General features: G+C 43.6%; 1 protein-coding gene across 4 annotated transcripts in view; it reads left to right on the top strand.

Annotated features, from left to right (window-relative positions):
- Positions 1-19,609, top strand: part of hibadha (3-hydroxyisobutyrate dehydrogenase a) — a 22,663-nt gene extending 3,054 nt beyond the window's left edge. For all 4 annotated transcript variants that reach the window (XM_069176099.1, XM_069176097.1, XM_069176098.1 and 1 more), the window contains 7 exons: positions 360-520; positions 732-841; positions 1,028-1,149; positions 11,413-11,546; positions 12,343-12,419; positions 17,293-17,449; positions 18,194-19,609. In XM_069176099.1, the coding sequence (XP_069032200.1) occupies positions 360-520; positions 732-841; positions 1,028-1,149; positions 11,413-11,546; positions 12,343-12,419; positions 17,293-17,449; positions 18,194-18,352 (920 nt within the window). In that variant the 3' untranslated portion in view covers positions 18,353-19,609. The remainder of the gene's footprint in view (positions 1-359; positions 521-731; positions 842-1,027; positions 1,150-11,412; positions 11,547-12,342; positions 12,420-17,292; positions 17,450-18,193) is intronic.

Here is a 19,609-nt window from a genome sequence, read left to right as displayed (position 1 = left end):
CTGAGCCAGACGTGTTTAATAGCCTGGCCAGACTTCCGAAAAGCTGGCTGTGAGTTTCAGTATAAATATTTGCGCTGTTGTTATTGATTCTAATTAGTGCATGTCCTCGCGGAAAATATGAGGAAAGTTCTTTGCTTTCCATTGACATGGAAACTGACAGTCATTAGTCATCGGGACCCAAATTTTTCACAGCACCACTCAAACTAGAAAGTAAGTTGCCGTCATTATCTTAAACGGTTCAGAGAAGTCTTCAAGATAATGAGTTTAAATGTGATTGAGTGGTTCCGGACCTCAGATCAAATAAAATATTGTACATTTGTCCTCACACTTCTAATGCCCTCTTTGTTTTCCTCCAACAGTGTCAACACGATCAATGGCCTCAAAGACACCAGTGGGCTTTGTTGGTCTGGGGAACATGGGCAGTCCCATGGCCACAAACCTGCTCAAAAACGGCTATCCCGTCATTGCCACTGATGTCTTCCCTGAGTCTTGCAAGGAGCTGCAGGACATGGGTGCTCAGGTAACATTAATAGCATGTCCACATTTAAACCCTTGGCATGGCCACTTATTCTTTAAACCCACTACAATTATTAGAACAGTTGCTTAATGAACAAACTGTGCTTTAGAGCCAAGAGGTCTGCACAAAGACGGGATATAATTCTTGCAATGTTTTCATGACTGTGTGTATTTATGTATTAACAATACTTTATGATGGTGACTCTGATATTCAGGTAGTGGACTCCCCAGCAGATGTAGCAGAGAGAGCAGACCGCATCATCACAATGCTGCCCTCAAGTCCCAACGTTGTAGAGGTCTACACAGGCCCAAATGGCATCCTCAAGTAAGCAAACATTCGCATGACAGTCTCTGTGACTTTTGTGACCTATATTCAGTCCCATCCTGACATTTTAAAAACAAGTGAACAATTTCAAGACGTTTAATGTAAAAACTGGAAGGCTTGGACTGTCAAAATGTATTCTGTTCCCTGTACGCTTCAAGTTAATGCACTCTGTCTTGCCCCGTTCAGGAAGGTGAAGAAGGGGACGTTGTTAATTGACTCCTCCACAATTGATCCCGCTGTCTCTAAAGAAATGGCAGTTGCTGCAGAGAAGATGGGTGCTGTGTTCATGGATGCTCCCGTCTCAGGAGGTATTGTGTCACCCAAAACATTTGTAAAATTGAGCACAACTTTTTTGCTGTCTTTGTCTCCAAACACTTCACTTCTGCAAAGTCTGTATTTGTATGTACACGTTTTTGACTTTTTGTCGCTCGACCATTGTGATTTGAGCTTGACTCAAAATGCTAACAAGCGTAGGAGATAATATTTCTAATGCAAGCTGTGTCTGGAGAAAAAAAGCATTGTCACTGCTCAGTCATGATAAAGAAACATTGAGGAGTGAAAAGTGTAGCTGGCTTTAACAGCATTGTCACAGGTCAGTCATTCTATAAAGAAAATGAGAGAAGTTGTAGGCGGCAGTATTAAAATCAGAATTAGACGGCTAGTTTGTTCATGTGAGAATAGCATAGTTTTTGGCCTATGACCTCTCAGTCTTGGTTCTGAAATGTCTTACACTCTTTTGTATATCTAAACTATTGGATCTCTGGAGTTAGTGCTCGGACATGGGTTGTAATTACTGAGCAGGCCAGCCAGTAGGTGCCCTCTTGAGGTTTTTATTGCTGCTTTTGACCGGGGGTCTTAAAGGCAAGGTTAAGGTTTTAAGTCCTCATTATGTTGGCGCTGTCTGCTTGGGATGGCTTCTTGACAGAGCACAGGATCACCAGTCGTCCTTAATGGGCTGAGCCGCAGTGGAGAATCCCGTGTCAGGGCTTTTCATGTTGATGGAGCCGTAATGGCGGCTATCCCATGTTAGTGCCTTTCATGTCAGATAAAGAGTCATAAAGAAGAGAGAAACTGCCCTCACATGAAGAGCAGGAGAGGAGAGGAGGAAGATAAGACATGAAGGAGATACATCGCAGTAAAACTCTCTCTCTCCCTCCCTCCCTCTCGCTCTCTCTCTATCCCTCTCTCTCTTTGTCTCTCTCCCTCTCTCTATCTCTCTCGCTCTCTATCTCTCTATCTGTCTCTCTCTCTCTATCTCTCTCCTTCCCTCCCTCTCTCTCTCTCTCTCTCTCTCTCTCTCTCACACACCCACACAGTTCTTTGGATTCAGGTATGCAGTTGAGGTTTTCTACATCCTGCGTGTTTGACTGCTAGCTCTGATCATGTCTTATTTCCTTTTTATTGGACAAATCTTTTGATTCATGCACAATACACACTGTACCTCCCGCCCTGTCCCATACAAACACAGACTTAGCCCCCTTTGGCATGTTTACCAGCTGGCGTCTGCAGAACAGACCGACTGCAGTCAGCGAGATCAGAGCCTTAAGCCTGTTACTCTCCCTTAACACGTACACTGTTTACATACTATAGACGGTGCACGGCTTGTGTGTGCAGTCCTCTGTGAAGGTTCTTCCTCTCCTGTCTTTTAACTAAGCCTCTTTTACTGGCGTCAGATGACCAATGATTTACCTGCAACCTCTGGTCTCTGCAGCGAGCTCTGCAGAGACTCTTCTTTCACATGCATACATGCGGCCTGCACCCGCCCACCCGGTGTCACCTGGAGACAGTCATAAGTCATAAGTCAGCTATATGCATAACTGAATGTATCTAGTTTTCGAGTGGAATAAGCAGAACTTTGTTGAGAAGAAATTTTTAACAATCGGTTTTAATTCTAATAACTGATTTAAACAAAATGCAACAAAAATACCAAACGTCTGCGACCTCCAACCTCCGAGTGTGAGGATATTCTCTCTTTTGTATTATTTTAAATGGGAAATCTTCGATGTCTTTTTGACATTAAGCTCTATTTGGAGTGAATGAAACTTAATAAGCAAAACCAAACCTGCAAAAGCAGGTCATGAAAGAGTGTTCTAGTCTGTGACTACTCTATGTCAAATTTCAGAGTCCCCCCCCCCCCTCTCAGTCCCTTCCCCTGTCACCAGGTCTTCCACATCTCTGGGTAGGATACAAGATTACATGCTCTGTTCCAACCAGGAGATGGCACCCTACCCAAACAGGGCACTGTCATCCTCCTGAAGTTTTTGTGTATGCTGTGTGAGAGAGAAAAGTATGGATGACATCAGCTCATATCTTGGGCCTGTAGTCGTCTTACTCTTATTAGTTTTCATGTTAACACTGTATGTCAGAAAAAAATAACAGTATATTGCTTATTAAATCTTTTGGATATGTTTGATTGAACTGACTTTGACTGATCAAAGGTAATTTCGTTCTTTGGGAATAACAATACTCTGACCACAGACTTGCGGTGATCCGCCATACTCTTAAACATGTTCAGACACAGCCTGCTCTTTTTGTGGTTTTCAGTATTTGTTTTTATTTTTAATGTAGCATTTCTTTTGTGTTGTGTGAGGTGGCGTATTTTACACAAAAACTAGCGTTTGTACGTTGTGTGCGTCACTAGAGGTTTGGCAGGCAACCGTGGGATCTGAATTGCAGAGTCATAACCCTTTTTTTAAACCAAGCAATCAAAAAAAAAAAGCAACTTTTACTTTCTTCTCACGGGCATCCTGCTGGCTTAAAATCTTGCATATTGAACAGTGTCTTGGCTTTAGCCGGCTTTGACCTGGTGTGCGTACACATGCACCTCCATACAGGGCTGTAATCTTTAAACATCCTACCCCCATTTTCTAAACACTTTCTTGCAAAGACGCGGTTGGTTCTGCAGGCATGCTAACGCTTGATTGTGCTCACACACACTTCTACCACCGTCTGGTGTCGTTAAAAGTGTCCGCATGCAAAGTTGACCCACAACAAAACAAGCTCTGATGTCACAGGCTCAGGGTGTTGGCACAACGATGGCAAAAATAGGAGGTCTGGCTAACAAGCGGCGGGGGTCGTTAGCAGTAATTACCCAGAATGCCTGAGTTTGTGTCTGTGTGCCCATGGTGGGCTGCCACATTGCTAACGGACGACAGCTTTAAAAAAGGCCTTAAAAAAAAAAACCTTTCATTGTATTTTCCCCAGTGCTGGGAAAGTCAGCTTTCGGTGCAAATGAAAGCAAGAGGGAGCCTAGCTGCTGCGGGACCATAGGCATTCGGGCTAATGCTGCTTGTTTGCGAGGTCTTATAGTCGTCAGCTAACCACCTCTTTAGGCTGAGTCTCAACACCACTCTAATCATATCCATACCACATCAACTCAACTTAACTTTTGCAGTGTGTCATTTGCCGACAGTTTGAACGTCATCCTTCAGCCTGTAGGATCTTGTTTAGGCCAAGGCTGGCACCAGTTGGTTCATCAGTGAACGCTTCCAATCCACTTCTTTTCTGTCTCCCTCCAAGCCCCGCAGACTTGAGGCTTCTTCCACAAAAATCTGTTCTGATTATGGATTAAACTATGGCTTTGACAAAATAATACCAGCCCAGATAAATTCACATCACTAGTATTTATTAATTTACCTTTTGCCCAAACTGTGTAGTTATTTTGCATAAAAGTTCACCCTTGAAAATATTTGTTTGGCTAAACATTCCTAATATCAGGCGTTAGTTTTTCCTCACACTTTCAGCGATAGCAAATGAGCAGGTGGAGTGTTTTGTCACACGATTTCCAGGATCTATAAAAACCTTTCATGTTTATCTTTTAAGCCAGCATAGACAAGAAGTGTTTGAAGAAATCAAAACGTCTTTTTTTTGACATGCAAAAGAGCTTGCGTGTCAACAATTCCTTGCTGAAAGCTCAGAAAAGAATCTAGTGAGTGCGGCCTGAGTTGGGATTATGTGTAATCCTCAAACTTTGTTAAAGAAGATTAATTCCTTACATTTCCTGGATAAATTCCAACTTTTCAGACCTTGAATTCTGGAAGCATGTAATAGATAAAGAGACACTGAAACTGTAATATTTTATTATTGTAGCAGCAGAATTTAAAAAATTCCCAAGGTGTTACCGTGGTCCCTAAAAACTCACGTTGGTCACGTACTTACTGTGTCCCAAAGCATGAACCATGTCGTGTGTGTCTGGAAACATGCCCTTGTTCCCTTATTTACTATGCCCCACGATTATACTCAATCTTTTAGAGCAGAAATGATTAGATAATTAGTAGATTAGTCAATTGGCCGCAAATAAGTCTGCAATTATTTCGAAAATTGTTCAAAGCTGTTTTCGAGCAAAAATGGCTCTTCACTTTTCGTCTTTTCTTTGTCTGTTATTGGCTGTGGTAGAAATAATAGCATTGGGATTTGGACCATTATTTGAACAAAACAATACATTTGAAGATATCACATGAAGTCAAAATTTGGGGCAGTTCATGTACCAAGTAATGAGTTCACTAGTCGAGAAAGTATTTTACATGGGGGTGAATAGTGAAAGTTTTCATTTGTTTCAGACTCACAATTGTTTACTCTGGAGCAGCATACTGAGTTTTGGATGCTCATGAATAATTATTTTTGCACCATTATTGACCGGTAAGTTGCTCTAATGGAGCTGTTAAAGGCAAAGCATTACACTGTGGGATTTTTAACACAAAATGAGCATGTTTTGGACACGTTCTGTCGTGGGAAATTTAACTATATTCTGCATAATGGCAAAAATGGCAAAAAGAACTGTGTGCTAGGCAGCAGGTTTTGAATGATCCTGGAAAAAGCTTGAGACTTGCCTCCGTCCTTTGGCCAATGTGAATGTTTTAGCGAAAGCTGCTACTGGTACTTCTGCAAATGGGCCAAACTAATCCAGTCTGAGAAGAGAATTATGTCTAAAGAAGAGCCAGGGAGCCTGAAGGCTGTTTAGTGAAGGTTAGTGATGACTCTGACAGTGAGTTAAGGAATCAGGTTGGACAGGAGGGGGGGGGGGGGGGGGGGGGGTGGCGGCGCTGTCGCAGTCTGTCATGGCTCACCAGTACTAGAGAGCGTCAGTCATCCAAAGACTAGATTAGCATAACAAGCCTCTCAGTGACGGGGTCTGATGACTTAGAGGGGGAGTGAGAGGGAGGGTGTGGAGCGGTAAAGTGACCAGGGACGCTGATGATGGAGGGGTGGTGATGGCGGGGTGTTCAGCCTATGCTCCAGATGGAGGTAGACCCACAGCAGCTGGGGGACTGGTTCTCACGGCACTGCTCCTATGTCATCTGCTGTGTATGTGCCCGTGTGCTGACACATAGTCAGCTGGTGTATGAGTCATACGAAAACTCCCTGTCCATCAAATGTAGTTCAAACATCACTCCGCATGTCACTCATCTAAAAGCGAATTAGCATTGTGTCTGTATAAAAGTGTGTGTGTGTGTGTGTGTGTGTGTGTGTGTGTGTGTGTGTGTGTGTGTGGTGTGTGTGTCCCTCCCTGCCTACTAACAGCCTAATTGGGGATCATTATTAACTTGCTCTATCCTAGATGAGTCTCATTGGGCCAAGGAGAGGATTGATTGTGGCTCTCTCCTGCTCCCTCCATTCTTTGTCACCTACCATTGACCAGCCGCTCCCCAATGGAATAGAACAGTTACTGATGATGATGATAATAATAATGATGATGATGATGAGGCCTGACCTGGTGGTCAATGGACAAACATTGTAAACGAAACCTTTACGGCTGTAGTAACATTTACACACCACAAACTATGTCGACGCTCTAAACTGAATTAACCTTCTTCCCTATTTTTTTTTTTTCCCAAAACCCAAACATTCTCCCGTCGCCTACCAGCTCGAGGTTCTCATGGAGTATTTGTGTGCAGGACTCAGTTCTCATGGCTCTGCGCTCGTTAAGTGGAGCCGATAAAGAGTCTGTTTTTAACACAACAGAGGAGCATTAGTAAAGTTGGCAGAAAAACTGTTGAAAGTGCTGATTTTCGGTGCCGATGTGTGTGAGCGATTTTGGTTACCACAAGCCCTCGGCCCGTTTCACTTATTTACTCGATATCCGTTGTGCTTTTTTACAGGGCCCGTTTAGGGTTTTAATTTGTTTGAGAAAAAGATCTGCCCTCGGGTGTAATTATAATGGTGGACCACATGAGGCTGCGTTGTTGGCCTGTAAACATCCTACCCCCCCCGGCCTGCGCTCCAAGCAGTCAACTCCCATTGACTCAAGGCCGTTGCACTATTAAGTGTGAAGGCTCTTTTCAGTCTGAATTATAGATGACTGCAACTGAGCTAAAACAACCTTGCACATGCATATAGTTAAAAACGCAGGCGCAAACACTGCAGTGTACTGCCATGGCCGGAGTTTGTTTACGCCAGCTACATTTGGACTTGCAGGTGTGAAATGAAACCTGGCGTGTCTTTCTGTCCTGGTGTTTTTGCAGTGAGGGAAGATACATGATCATTTGTGGAAATGAGGTGTTTGGTGGAGCTCTAATGATATTATAGGTGTTGTTTTGCTCCAAGTGTTTTTCCGTCTAATCTCTGAGGAAAAATCTGGGTTGTGGAACATTGTCAAATGCGTCATTCATTACCAAACACTGGGAACATCCCTTCTTGTGCGTGTGTATGTGTGTCGGCGACCATGTGTGTTGTTTGTGTAGCCTCATATTCACAAATGTAGTTTAATTTAAACCCACCACCAATAAAAAGTGGCTACTGGTTTTACATGCGGCTCGTAACTTCGAGACGCGGCCTCAGAAGCTCCAACTGACGTCTTATTGGCGGCCAGCTCTGGGATCTGCACCTGTCTCTGGTACACACACACACACACACACACACACACACAGATACTGCATGCACATGTGCACACTTATTCTCACTTGCTTTGTATGTACAAGCACCACTTCAAACAGAGCTCCACTTTAAAAGGTTATACAGCCGTCATGAATTGCCTGGGTTGATTCTTTTGTGTGTAATGAAAGAAGTGCTAATGAACTTTGTGTTCACTACAAACAGGCCAAACCAAAGTTGTTTCTCTGATCTTCCTTTGCCTTCACAGAACAAGTTTCTAACTCTTATGTTCATGGTTAATGCCTGTCGTCGAATCCTGCTGCTACGCATCTGTCCTAATAGTGTTTCGCCGTTTATTAGCTTGAATTTTGTTCAGGGAGGAGTTTAGATAAAGGAGGTGCAATGTCAGCAATTGAAGGAAGCTAGCTTGCATGGGCCACACACGACATAGACAATTCGTTTGGTGCCTTTTCATCCCTCATACAACGGTATGAGAGCCACTTTCACTCGCTTCATCTTCGTAAAGTAAAATTCACATCGCTTATTGATGGTCCGACGAGTTCCCACGTGTTCTGAGAATTAATCATGTTGGGCGATTTTCAGGTGAGGAGGCGTCTCAGTCCGCCAAAACTTGTCCCCTAGGTGAGAGAAAGTTATTTCCAAAGGAGATTATTTCCCAAGGAATCTCCTGATAGTTATTGGAGTGGCATGTTGGTGTTTATTCTTAGTTTTTTTTTTTGAGAAACCAGAAGAACTTGGCAGTGTCTATACCAGTCTGGTTTAAATATATTATGTCCAATTTATTATTTACTACACAATTATTATTGCACATAACTTTCTCCTAGTATCCCCTCCTCTACTCTTTCCTCTCCATGTCTCTACGCTCTCTCTTCTATCATAGGTGCCCCCCAACCACACACACACACACACACACACACACACACACACACACACACACACACACACACATACCTTGTCCCCCCCTCCCCCTAGGGGGCGTTGTGTAGTTGTGCAGTGCTAACGATCCAGGGCTGTCACTCCCGCTGGGATGGATGAGCCGGCGTACCCGGCGCTCAGGAAGCCTCATTAGGATTCCTCTTTAATCCGTCTCTGACAGGACCGGCCCGAGAAAGGGACGTCCCCTCTCTCACACACACGCACGCACACACACACACGCACACGCCACACACACAGAAAGGGCACACACCACGTAGACACATTATTGGGGAATCGCACATCACACACTCAAACACAAATGCACGTCAGTCTGTGCACAATGAGCAGACTCAATGATACACTCAAGATGCGTACACAGCGAGAGACACACACACACACACACACACACACACACACACACAATGTTATGCTAATGACGTGTTATTCTTCCACCAACAAGGATCTTCCATCATCCTGGTGTCACTGCTTATAGAAATCCACTACAGATCATAAGAGCTTATTATGGGTGATTAGTTAATTTGAGGGAGGGATGCTGGGAGGTAGAAAGAGAAAGATCGTTTTCCTTCTTTGCTGTCATCTCTTCATCTCTCTACTCCTCTCTCCTCTCTCTCTCTCTCTCTCTCTTTTGTCTCAATCCCTTTCTCTCTCTCCGCATTGAGATATATTGATCAGCACGTCGGCTGTGTTATCAATAATCTGCTCTTTAGTCGTCTGCAAACAGTGATCTCCACTAATGAACCAGCACAGTTGTCACACTGCTCTTTATATATATATATATATATATATATATATATATATATATATATGTGTGTGTGTGTGTGTGTGTGTGTGTGTGTGAGTGTGTGTGTGTGTGCGCGCGTGCGCGCGCGCGCGTGTGCTTGCATGTGTGAGGCTCAACCTGCAGCATAAAAACTAGAAAATGAAATCGAAATATTTTGAAGAGAACTGCCCCCATGAGTTGAACTTTTTCAACTACCTGTAATTGTACATGATTATTTTTTATTTATCTATTTATTTCTCCAAAGCAAAACAACGGTATAGTGAAGAGAAGTTGTGTGACAACTACACTACCCTGTACACCATGCTGTGCACAAAGTGTGTGTTTGACGCCAAAGTTAAATGATTTGGTCAGACAGACCCTATGCTCAGTACAACCTCTGCTATTCTTCCATTGAATCAAAACTTTGTTGAATTAAACTAAACATGACCAAATAGATTTTTAACTAAATCGAAAACATGACATAAAGTAGCAAGAAAGGAAATAAATCTATCATCTCTGTGGACCATATGTGTGTATGATTGGTGTGTGTGGCGGCCTTATGTTGAGCGCATGTTAGCTGTGGTCCATAGGCAGCTGCCGCAGCGTGGGCTTCGGGCTTCATTATGTGGCCCTAATGACCTGCTGACAGCTCATCACTGACATACACACCCACAGACACACATACAGTGGAGTGGCATCATCATATACTTGACAACAGCACAGCCAATTAAAAAGGGGGGAGGGGGAAAAGATGTATATTCATGTTTATGGACCCTTGAAAATATACAGTAAATCCTCTCCTCTCCTCTCCTCTCTTTTTTTCTCCTCTCCTCCCCTCCTCCTCTCTTCTCCAGTCAGATAATGTGATTTCAGCTGTTTTGTCCCCAGTAATTCCCTTTTAATTATTAACACTGACATTATTAGGCTTTCACTATTAAGAGGCCTTTCATTAGAGCTGGACCCTAACGAGAGATTTGAGCTCCATCTCCTCTCCCCTTCATTTATTCTTTCGTTCCTTCTTTTAGCAAAAGTCGAGTCAAAAGTTCACATGCATGTTAATGAAAGCCGCTTTTTTTTTCCCCCCCTCAACTACCACAACTTTTTCCTTGTACACTAGTTTTTAAATGACTGTTTGTGGGATGTTTTTGTTTTATTTTTTTCTGTGTGTGTTTATGAAAGCTGCTGTGGTGTCTTCCACCATTCACTGTGTCACAGGTGCAGGGTTGATCACTGAAGCATTTAAGAGATACTGCCATTGCATAAGAGACTCAGGCCGGCTGGGTTCCACCTACTATGAAAAGGCAGTTATTTCTGCATTAAGGACCCTGTGGAGCGGGTGGGGGAGAGGGGGGTGGGGTGGGGTGGTGGTGAGGTTGCCTCCTACAACATGGCACGCTCCTTAAGCCATCAGGCATGGGGAGGGACGCCTAATTGAACATGATAAAGTGTAAAGTTAATTACCCCTCACGCCTGTCACTGATACCCACATGAGGGGGACTGGCCTCAGGCACAGCTGTTGGTCTGTGTGTGTGTGTGTGTGTGTGTGTGTGTGTGTGTGTGTGTGTGTGTGTGTGTGTGTGTGTGTGTGTGTGTGTGTGTGTGTGTGTGTGTGTGTGTGTGGGAGAAGAGAAGGGGTGACAAGACAAAAGGCAAGAGTTCCCATGAGGGTTGAGCAGTGGATGATGGCAACAATCGGCTTTTAAAGATACCTCTGTCCCTCTGGTGCACCACTACTTAACACGTCTGTCCCACTATGAGTCTCACACACACACATGCACATACAGAAGAGTGCGCAGCTGACCTTTTAGGCTCAGTTGATAGTGTTGAAACAGTCAAGGGGCTGATATATTATCTTTTGTGTTGCAAAGCCACACATTTTAGTCTGTTGACTTTATCTGCACTTACTCAAAGTTTATTCCACTTAACGTACTATTCCACCTAATATGAAGTTTTTAATGGGTTTTGTCACATGTTTGTATGTTTGGGTTGTAAAATGTTTTGTCTTCAACTAAATACTGTGATTGAACATGTGGCGTGTGTTTAGGTGTTGGGGCTGCCAGCATGGGCAAACTGACCTTCATGGTGGGTGGAGTGGAGGAGGAATACAACGCGGCGCAGGAGCTGCTCACCAGCATGGGAGCCAACGTTGTCTATTGTGGACAGGTCGGCACCGGACAGGTAAAAACGGATGCATGAACACAAACTCGCACGCAGACAACACAGGCATGAAAATGACATACTGTTTTCAGATACGTTTATTGCATCATATACATACGAGTGTGCAACCCACACAGACTTATAAGACACCAGAAATTCTGTCACAGTGCTGAGACATTTGCCCTAACAAGAACATAACTTCCTACAAACAGATTCAAACAGAAGATTTTGTTTCCTTGTTTTAGCTGTGAAACCAAAATATGGCACAGAAAAGCATCGTCCTCCTAAAGCGCAATCCTTTTTTAATTTTTTTTTTAAATGATCCTTCATCCAGAGGAACTCGTCATTAACGTTCTTACTATTTACTAACAAGCAAAAAAAAAGTGCAAAATATAAAACGGACTCTCCTCATACTCATCTTGTCACAAAAAAACTAAGCATTTGTTCTTTTTAGGGAAACCATTAAACCTGCTTGTTTTCATAGCTAATGGTGACATACCAGAACAGAACACAAGGATGTTTGAATTCTAGTTAAATTCTGTTTCACATAAGTCTCTACACTATAGTTCTTTTCTCATTTGATGGTATGTTTGAGATTTAAACACGTAAGCAGTGATTTCTGCCGAGCGTAATAAAGAGTACACCGTTACATGTGTTTGAAAAGTAACACGTGAATAAATCCCACAAAGCAACGATTTAATCTCGCTAATCGAACGATGTCCATCACAAAATGCATCACTTTAACACGATAAACATCATATATACAAGACGGGCTTTTTTTTTTTTTTTTCCTCTTTCTCTCTTCACACCCCTCTAGGCTGCTAAGATTTGCAACAATATGCTGCTGGCCATCGGGATGATCGGGACCGCGGAGACCATGAACCTTGGTATCAGGTACTGAAAACAAATGCTGTGCTAACCTGCTTCCTACCTGCTATTCTGAAGGCAAAAACAGAAGTAAACAATGCCATTTGTGGCTTCATTGACATGGTATCATGTCCTTCATGGGCTATCAAAAGTAAACATAAATAACTTATTCCATTTAAAGCCTGGAATGTAAGCTAGTAATCAAAATATGTTGCTCACAGGCAGACGAAGCCTTTCTGAGGTAAAAGGATATGTACAAACCAGGGATTCAGTGCATCCACTTCATTTTCCTTTTCGAAGGATGTGAAGAACTGGTGTGTTTTCAGACATGTGGTTGTCTTGGGAAGCTCCAGTACCATGAACTTAAAAGTGTCATGTTTGTAAGCTACTACGGTTTAGCCACGCATTAATTCAGCTCTGAAATTGCCTTTAGATATAGCCGTCACTGTAAAAGCAATTAGTTGTAAAGTTGTAACTGTAATTTACTACTTCAATCCAGGTTTGGAAATGTGTGCGTGTGCGTGTGTGCGCGCGTGTGTGTGTGTGTGTGTGTGTGTGTATATGTGTATATAGTTTATGGAAGTGCAAAGGGGTCAGCCCTGCCCCAAGTCAGAGCCGCCGCCGCTGCTGCAGAGAGATGGATGAGGGGGTGGAGCCACACGGTCTGATTTACATCTGCTGATTGAGCTCTCACCAGTTTCCTGCCACACCCCTGCCACTTAGCAGCACCTAGAAATCCCATCACTCATCATGCTTCGTGCTGGCACAAAGCCGCCTTGGCCAATAAGCTGAGGATGATGGGATATGAAGTCTTCTCAATTAAACCAATACAATCGGATATGACTTGAGATCATCAAAGGATTTGACAATTCTCTGGGCAGGTGCGAACAAGCCTCTGATCATCCAGGTCTCATCAAAGTATATTTTCCCCTAAGAAGCCCCCTGTTTTTGGAAGTAGGGGTCATGTAGTTTGCATACAGTAAGCCCGGATATCAGGTATCCCTCAGATGACGGATGTCAGAATTTATTTTCTACTCCGTTTATGGATATTCCCTGTCAATAATAGACTGTTTCCTCCATTCACTGTCTTACTATCATTGGTTTTTATGGGTTTTACAACCTTAAAATGCTACATGCATCCAGTTTTGCGTGTGTGTGTGTGTGTGTAAGTGCGTGCATGAACATGAATTGCTCCCTGCACAGTGCAGCTGTGTTGGTGCGACTGATTTATCTGTGCTGAGACAGAGGAGGAAAATTGGCATGAGCAGTCGCACATAAATCCCCTCACTAGGCCTCTGAAATATGGAGGCATTAAGGCAGCAACACAGATTTACACATTGCCACAGTGTCTCTGAAGCGCGCACACATACACACAGACACAGATTTACATCCAGATACAGTGAAGACAGCAGTTTTTTTTACCAGTACAACGTCTCACAGTGCACATCATTATAATATATTCCTATGAAAGAAAAAAAGGATACTAACTACTGCATCCCTTCACTTTGAATGTGAAGTCTTTTTATATCTTTGCGAGACCAACCCATATTGAGTCTTGATTGTATGAGCGTACATGCATCGTGTGTGTGTTCCCATGTTTCCCCCTCGTCTTACCAGCCAATCTCTGGGGCTTTATTAGAGGGCTTGACAAAGACTGTCATCGTTTAGAGAGAGCCCACACCCGTAAATCTCCCATGCTGCATTGCGGCCCAGCCTCTTATGCAGAGAGGACACTCGCATAGGCGAATGTGTACAGACACACACACCGACACAGTCCAACACAAAGGAGACTGAGCACTCGCAGCCAATTTACAGGAAAACGGCAATAACATTTTATCATTCTGGACTTGGGCCTGATAGAGCTGCCCTTTCTTCAAATATACGTGTATGTGTGTGCGCGCGTGTGTGATCTTATCTGTACATGCAGACAGACACACAAACACACGTCCTCGTGCACACACACACACACACACACGCACACAGAGACACAGTTCTTTTCGTGGAGCTAATTTGTTGATCTCAGATGGAAGCTCGGGCCGTCTCCAACAGAGCGTGGCGTTCTCTTAGTGCAAGGAATGGCCACGCATGACAATTATGAGCACACACACACTCCCAGACTCGCATGCACGCCCCGCCTTTGTGCATTCCTTTTTTTTTTTAACCCTCTATTTTGGCTTTTCTTCCCCATCCATATTTGCTTTACTTTCTCATTTAATTTTTTTTTTTTTTTTTAATCCTTTCATCTCTTCTTCTCCGTCTCTTTTTTTTTTTTTTTTTTTTTTCACCTGCTGTAATTTCTGCATGCAGCCAACCAGTCAGTGAAAGAGGGGGATGAGAGCCTGCAGAGAGTAGCGTAGAGTGGTGGAGAGGAGCAGCAGCGATTTTAATGACGCTCGCGAAGATGAAAGGAGAGGAGGAAGAGGAGAGAAGCGACTGGCTTTTACAGCCTACACCTCACCTTGCACTCCGATGTACCTGCACCCATTCATGCGAACAAACACGCAGTAATTGATGCGCAAGTAGGAACACGCATATTTGCTCCTTTGTTCATTTTACGGGAAAAACAATAGGCAAATCAAAGTGTATAATGAGACGCAACCCTTTGTGTTGACATGCAGAAATACGTTCACCACAACACACACGGGCGCAAACGCACATCTCTCTTCCTCTCTCCGTAACTCGTGAATTGTGAGCATATGTTCCGATGAAGATTAAAGTTGGGTGATAAACGCGCTTGTTGCCTCTATAAATGGGATAGTAAATGCTCGTGTGTGTATATGTGCTCGTTAGCTCTTTAATGAAATAATAAATGGGGAACGGGTTGGGCTTCCTCTCTTGTGGCATCAGATGAGGACGAGAAGCTAATCATAATGAAACAGACAGTTAATATCAGCGCTGCAAATGAACTCCACCTGCTAGAGCTCCCAGCACAGAAACACATAAACGCCCTCCCCTCTCATTTCCATCTGCAGCTCCATCTCTCACATCTTTTTAATCTCCAGCAGCATAGCACAGCAACATGTTTGTGTCTCTTTAGCCATGTCAATCTTGTTAAAGCGTGACATGTCCTCTTCCACGCGCAAATTACCGCAGGCGAGCAACAACACCACTGCGTCAGCTAATAACCACAATTGAGTGTGTGTGTGTGTGTGTGTGTGTGTGTGTGTGTGTGTGTGTGTGTGTGTGTGTGTGTGTGCTAGTGCTAGTTTTGTGTGTGTGTGTGTGCGTGTGTGTGTGTGTGTGTGTGACGGGAGCAAGAGGGGAACTTCATTGATTTATCGTTAACAGAGGACAACAGCTCCCCGTCAGCGTCTCTGGTCGCTATAACAAACGATCTGCGCGCTCGGACGCGCTTTATTGTAGCTCAGCCAGTAACCTTTTCAGCTGCTGACCCAGAACGCAGGGAGGGGCTGCCTGCCTGCTTGTGTGTGTGTGTGTGTGTGTGTGTGTGTGTGTGTGTGTGTGTGTGTGTGTGTGTGTGTGTGTGTGTGGAGAGTGGGGGGGTTTGTGTGCGATGTCAAACATATGTCCCCAAGAGTCCACAGACAGGGAAGTGTCAGCATGGATGGTGAGGGGGGGAGGAAGAGCAGAGGAGAAGCAGGATGGCGAGGGATGTTTACAGACACAAACTAAAAAAGCCATCATGAGCGAGACTGCCATTAAAAAACGCTCGTATGCAGAGTCACTTATGCCACATTACCAGAGCTGTTTGTTAGAAAATTAGGCAGTCTGAACGCACGGAGAAGAGATGAAGGGAAGGGAAAAGGAGGAGGGAGAGACACGGAGAGAGTGTAAATGCAATTCCTATTCTTAATTAGTTAGTAGACAGCTAATAAAACTGTGGCAGTAATGGCAGAATGAGAGCCAGGTGGGGAGAGGGAGGGAGGGAGGCTGCTGGCCTTAAGGACCTATGATGGTTTAATAGTCATATTGAGAGCAGAATAGAGTTACAGGCCTGTAAGTAACAGTAAACTAAGGCAGCCAGGACTTGATGTGGTCAGCTTTACACTGGCCTTTAAACCATTAATATACCAAAGCTGCACTACACAAGCGCACTGAATGTCTGACACAGACGCTACAGTTACACCCTCCCTATTGTAATGGTTGGCACTTAGTTTCACTCCTTGCTTCTGTCTGTCTGTGCCCTGTCTCTGTCTCGTTTGCTTTTTTTTTTTTTTTTTTTGCTGCTTCTCATCACAGCCTGAAGATTTGTCCTCTTGCATATGAAAGTAGGTTGCTGCAAAATGGGGCAGCAGAAGTAAGAGTGCACCTCTATATGTGACAGAGAGGTTTATGGCTCCCCTGCGCTGCTTAACCACTTCTCCTCCTCCTCCTCCTCCACTTTCTTGAAAGAGGGATGATGAAGGATAGATGTGATGGTAAACATCAATACTGCATTAGCCAGCATTACAAAGCCGTCGGCCATTAACACTGAGGAATGGTCACAGCTGGGCATAAGGTTCAACGGGGGTCACTACAGTCACCAGACGCCCCCACACTCATCTTTCTCCACATTTTTTCTCCCCGCTATTCAAAATGAACGCTATTATGAACAATCGGTGCTCCTCTTCATCCCATCCCTGTTTGTCCCATTTCCTCATTATTTTTTTTACATAACATTTTTTTTACTCTCCCACCAAGTTTTACCTCACCCATTCATACTCAGTTGCTAAGAGCTTAAAGGTAAATTTAATAATCTATTAATCTTATTACGTTTTTGTCGTCTTTTTCCCGCTTTCTCGCCTCTCCTTTCTTAAAAGAATCGCTATGCACAGAACGTTTAGACATCTATATCTTCATGGTTCTCTGGGCTTTCTGCCAGCATTGTCAAGATTTGACTCCCTAATGTGTCAAAGGTCCAAAGGAGTTACTGACCTCTGTCCTCTCCTCCCCGTCCCAGACTGGGTTTGGACCCCAAGCTGCTGGCAAAGATCCTTAACATGTCGTCAGGTCGTTGCTGGTCCAGCGACATCTACAACCCTGTCCCCGGAGTAATGGAGGGAGTCCCCTCTGCCAACAACTACCAGGGCGGCTTTGGAACCACACTAATGGCCAAGGTACAAGTATGGCTCTCTCCCTTTGGGTCATGTTCTATTTCCATCCTCTTTGATTCTTTGTTAGGCCTGCATCAAATGATTATTTTATTATCAAGTCATTTTCTGGACTATTTATTTAGCCAATGAGAGCCCATGAGAACGTCTTCTAAATATATTTTTTTGTCCAACCTACAGTCCAAATCTCAACAATATATTTAATTTACATTATAGCAAATTGGAGAAAAGTAGCAAATCTCCATCTTTGAGGAACTAGGGAATGTTTTCCTCTTTTCCCCGACAAATGACTTTTATGGTTAACCATTCATCCGAATTGATGCCATTTAAATTTCTGCAGCTGCGCTAATTTAATAATAGTTTCAGCTAATCCTACTATTACTGTTCTTTTTCTCTTTCTTGTTTTCTTTATTTCGTGTCTTTTTTGACAATCTCTTAACAATCCCATTTGCTTCATTTCGCTTCTATTCTTTTGTCTAACTATGTTACTCCTGGTCGTGTTTCACCGCATTGACTCTTTTATGCGAGTCGGTTATTGTCAGCAATATTAAGGGAATCACTTTCTCTGTTTCTCTGTGCTCTGCATCTAATGGGTTAAACGTTTCTACACATCCTGCATATTAAATAAAAGACATTTTCCCACAGCTCTTCACATCAGCTGTTCAATAGGCCAACCTATGTGCACCTGTCTCTCTTTCTCACAGTCTGTTTTTTTTTTTTTCTCTCTCTCTCTTTTGTCTCTGCTCAAAGGATCTTGGTTTGGCCCAAAACACTGCCACCAGCACGAAGACACCCATCCTTCTGGGTTCCCTCGCCCACCAGATCTACCGAGTCATGTGCTCTCGCGGCTACGCTAACAAGGATTTCTCATCCGTCTTCCAGTTCCTGCGCGAGGAAGAAGGACAGTGAGCTGAGGGGGAGCACAGCTGACTGCGCTGTTACCACACACACACACACACACACACACACACACACACACACACACACACACACACACCAGAACCACACACCCCAGTGCCCCTTATCCCACTATGCTCAGGAGAGACTAAGGCCTTGCCCTCAGGCACAGATCTGCGGTCCAATTAACATACTGTATGTCGACACATGTCCCCTCGTTGCATTAGCTGAATCATATTTTCAATTCATGGCCCTCCCCATACATGGAGGAAATGCTAAAACTGACCTTAGATCAGTACCTAGAGACAAAGCAACTCTCCTCCCAGCCTGTTCTGAGAGGGTAGGGTGGGGGAAATGAGAGGTAGGATGGGGCGCTCCAGGTTTACATGTAACCATGTAAATAATGTGGTTTTTCAGGATGATCGATGAGTAAGAATGCATGAATGTTAAAGTTTAAGTATGTTTTATGTCGGATTTGTGCTACTTGCCTGTTATCCAAATTACTGGAGCCCATCCCTGTTAAATAACAGAGGACAGCAAAGATTCACATGATAATGGAAAGTTAATTAAAGAGATTTTATTCCATTAGTCTGTTTATGGCAGGAAGTGTCAGTCAGCCTGTTACTTCTTGTCAACGCACACGCTTCATTTGTACCTATCATGATTCAGTAATTCATTTACCTTCTGAGACACACTACAGTTACAGCACTTTGGTTTCTTTGGTACTACATTTAAGTCTTTACCTACTGAATTGACCATTTCTGCTCTACAATACTGTGAGATAAACGTCTGGTTATTTTTGCACCGAGGGCATCGCAGTGCGATGTGCCGGGCCATTTTGATACAGTTACAGAATCTTACCTCTTTACCTCTTTTCTCTACTGTCTGCTTATTGAGCCACTAGAGTATTATTTTGTGACCTATACTGTTTCAATTTTGTACTATTCACTACAAAATGTTCTCATTGTCTCGCACCTTCTTTTGTCCGTTTTAACCTCACATACTCCTCCCCTCTGTCTCTCTCCGTCTCTCTCTCTCTCTGCGTCTACGACATCTGTGTAAAGTGTCAGTGAGGAGTGGTTCCTCCCTGCTCTGACAAAATGTACATAATGTATATTTAATTTTGTTGTGTAGTATTGAAGAAGAAAATGGACTATCGCTTTTTTTTTTTTTTTAGTAAAAGTTATGAATAGTGTCTACAGCTTGTCTTTACTCTGTGAAACAGACCTTCAGTCACACTGTAGCCTAAAATAAAAGATGTTCTGCGTA

Source organism: Embiotoca jacksoni, unplaced genomic scaffold, assembly GCF_022577435.1.
Source record: "Embiotoca jacksoni isolate LCO1_2020_lvr unplaced genomic scaffold, fEmbJac1.0.p SCAF_7, whole genome shotgun sequence".
NCBI lineage: Eukaryota > Metazoa > Chordata > Actinopteri > Embiotocidae > Embiotoca > Embiotoca jacksoni.
This window is presented reverse-complemented; position numbering and strand designations above follow the sequence as displayed.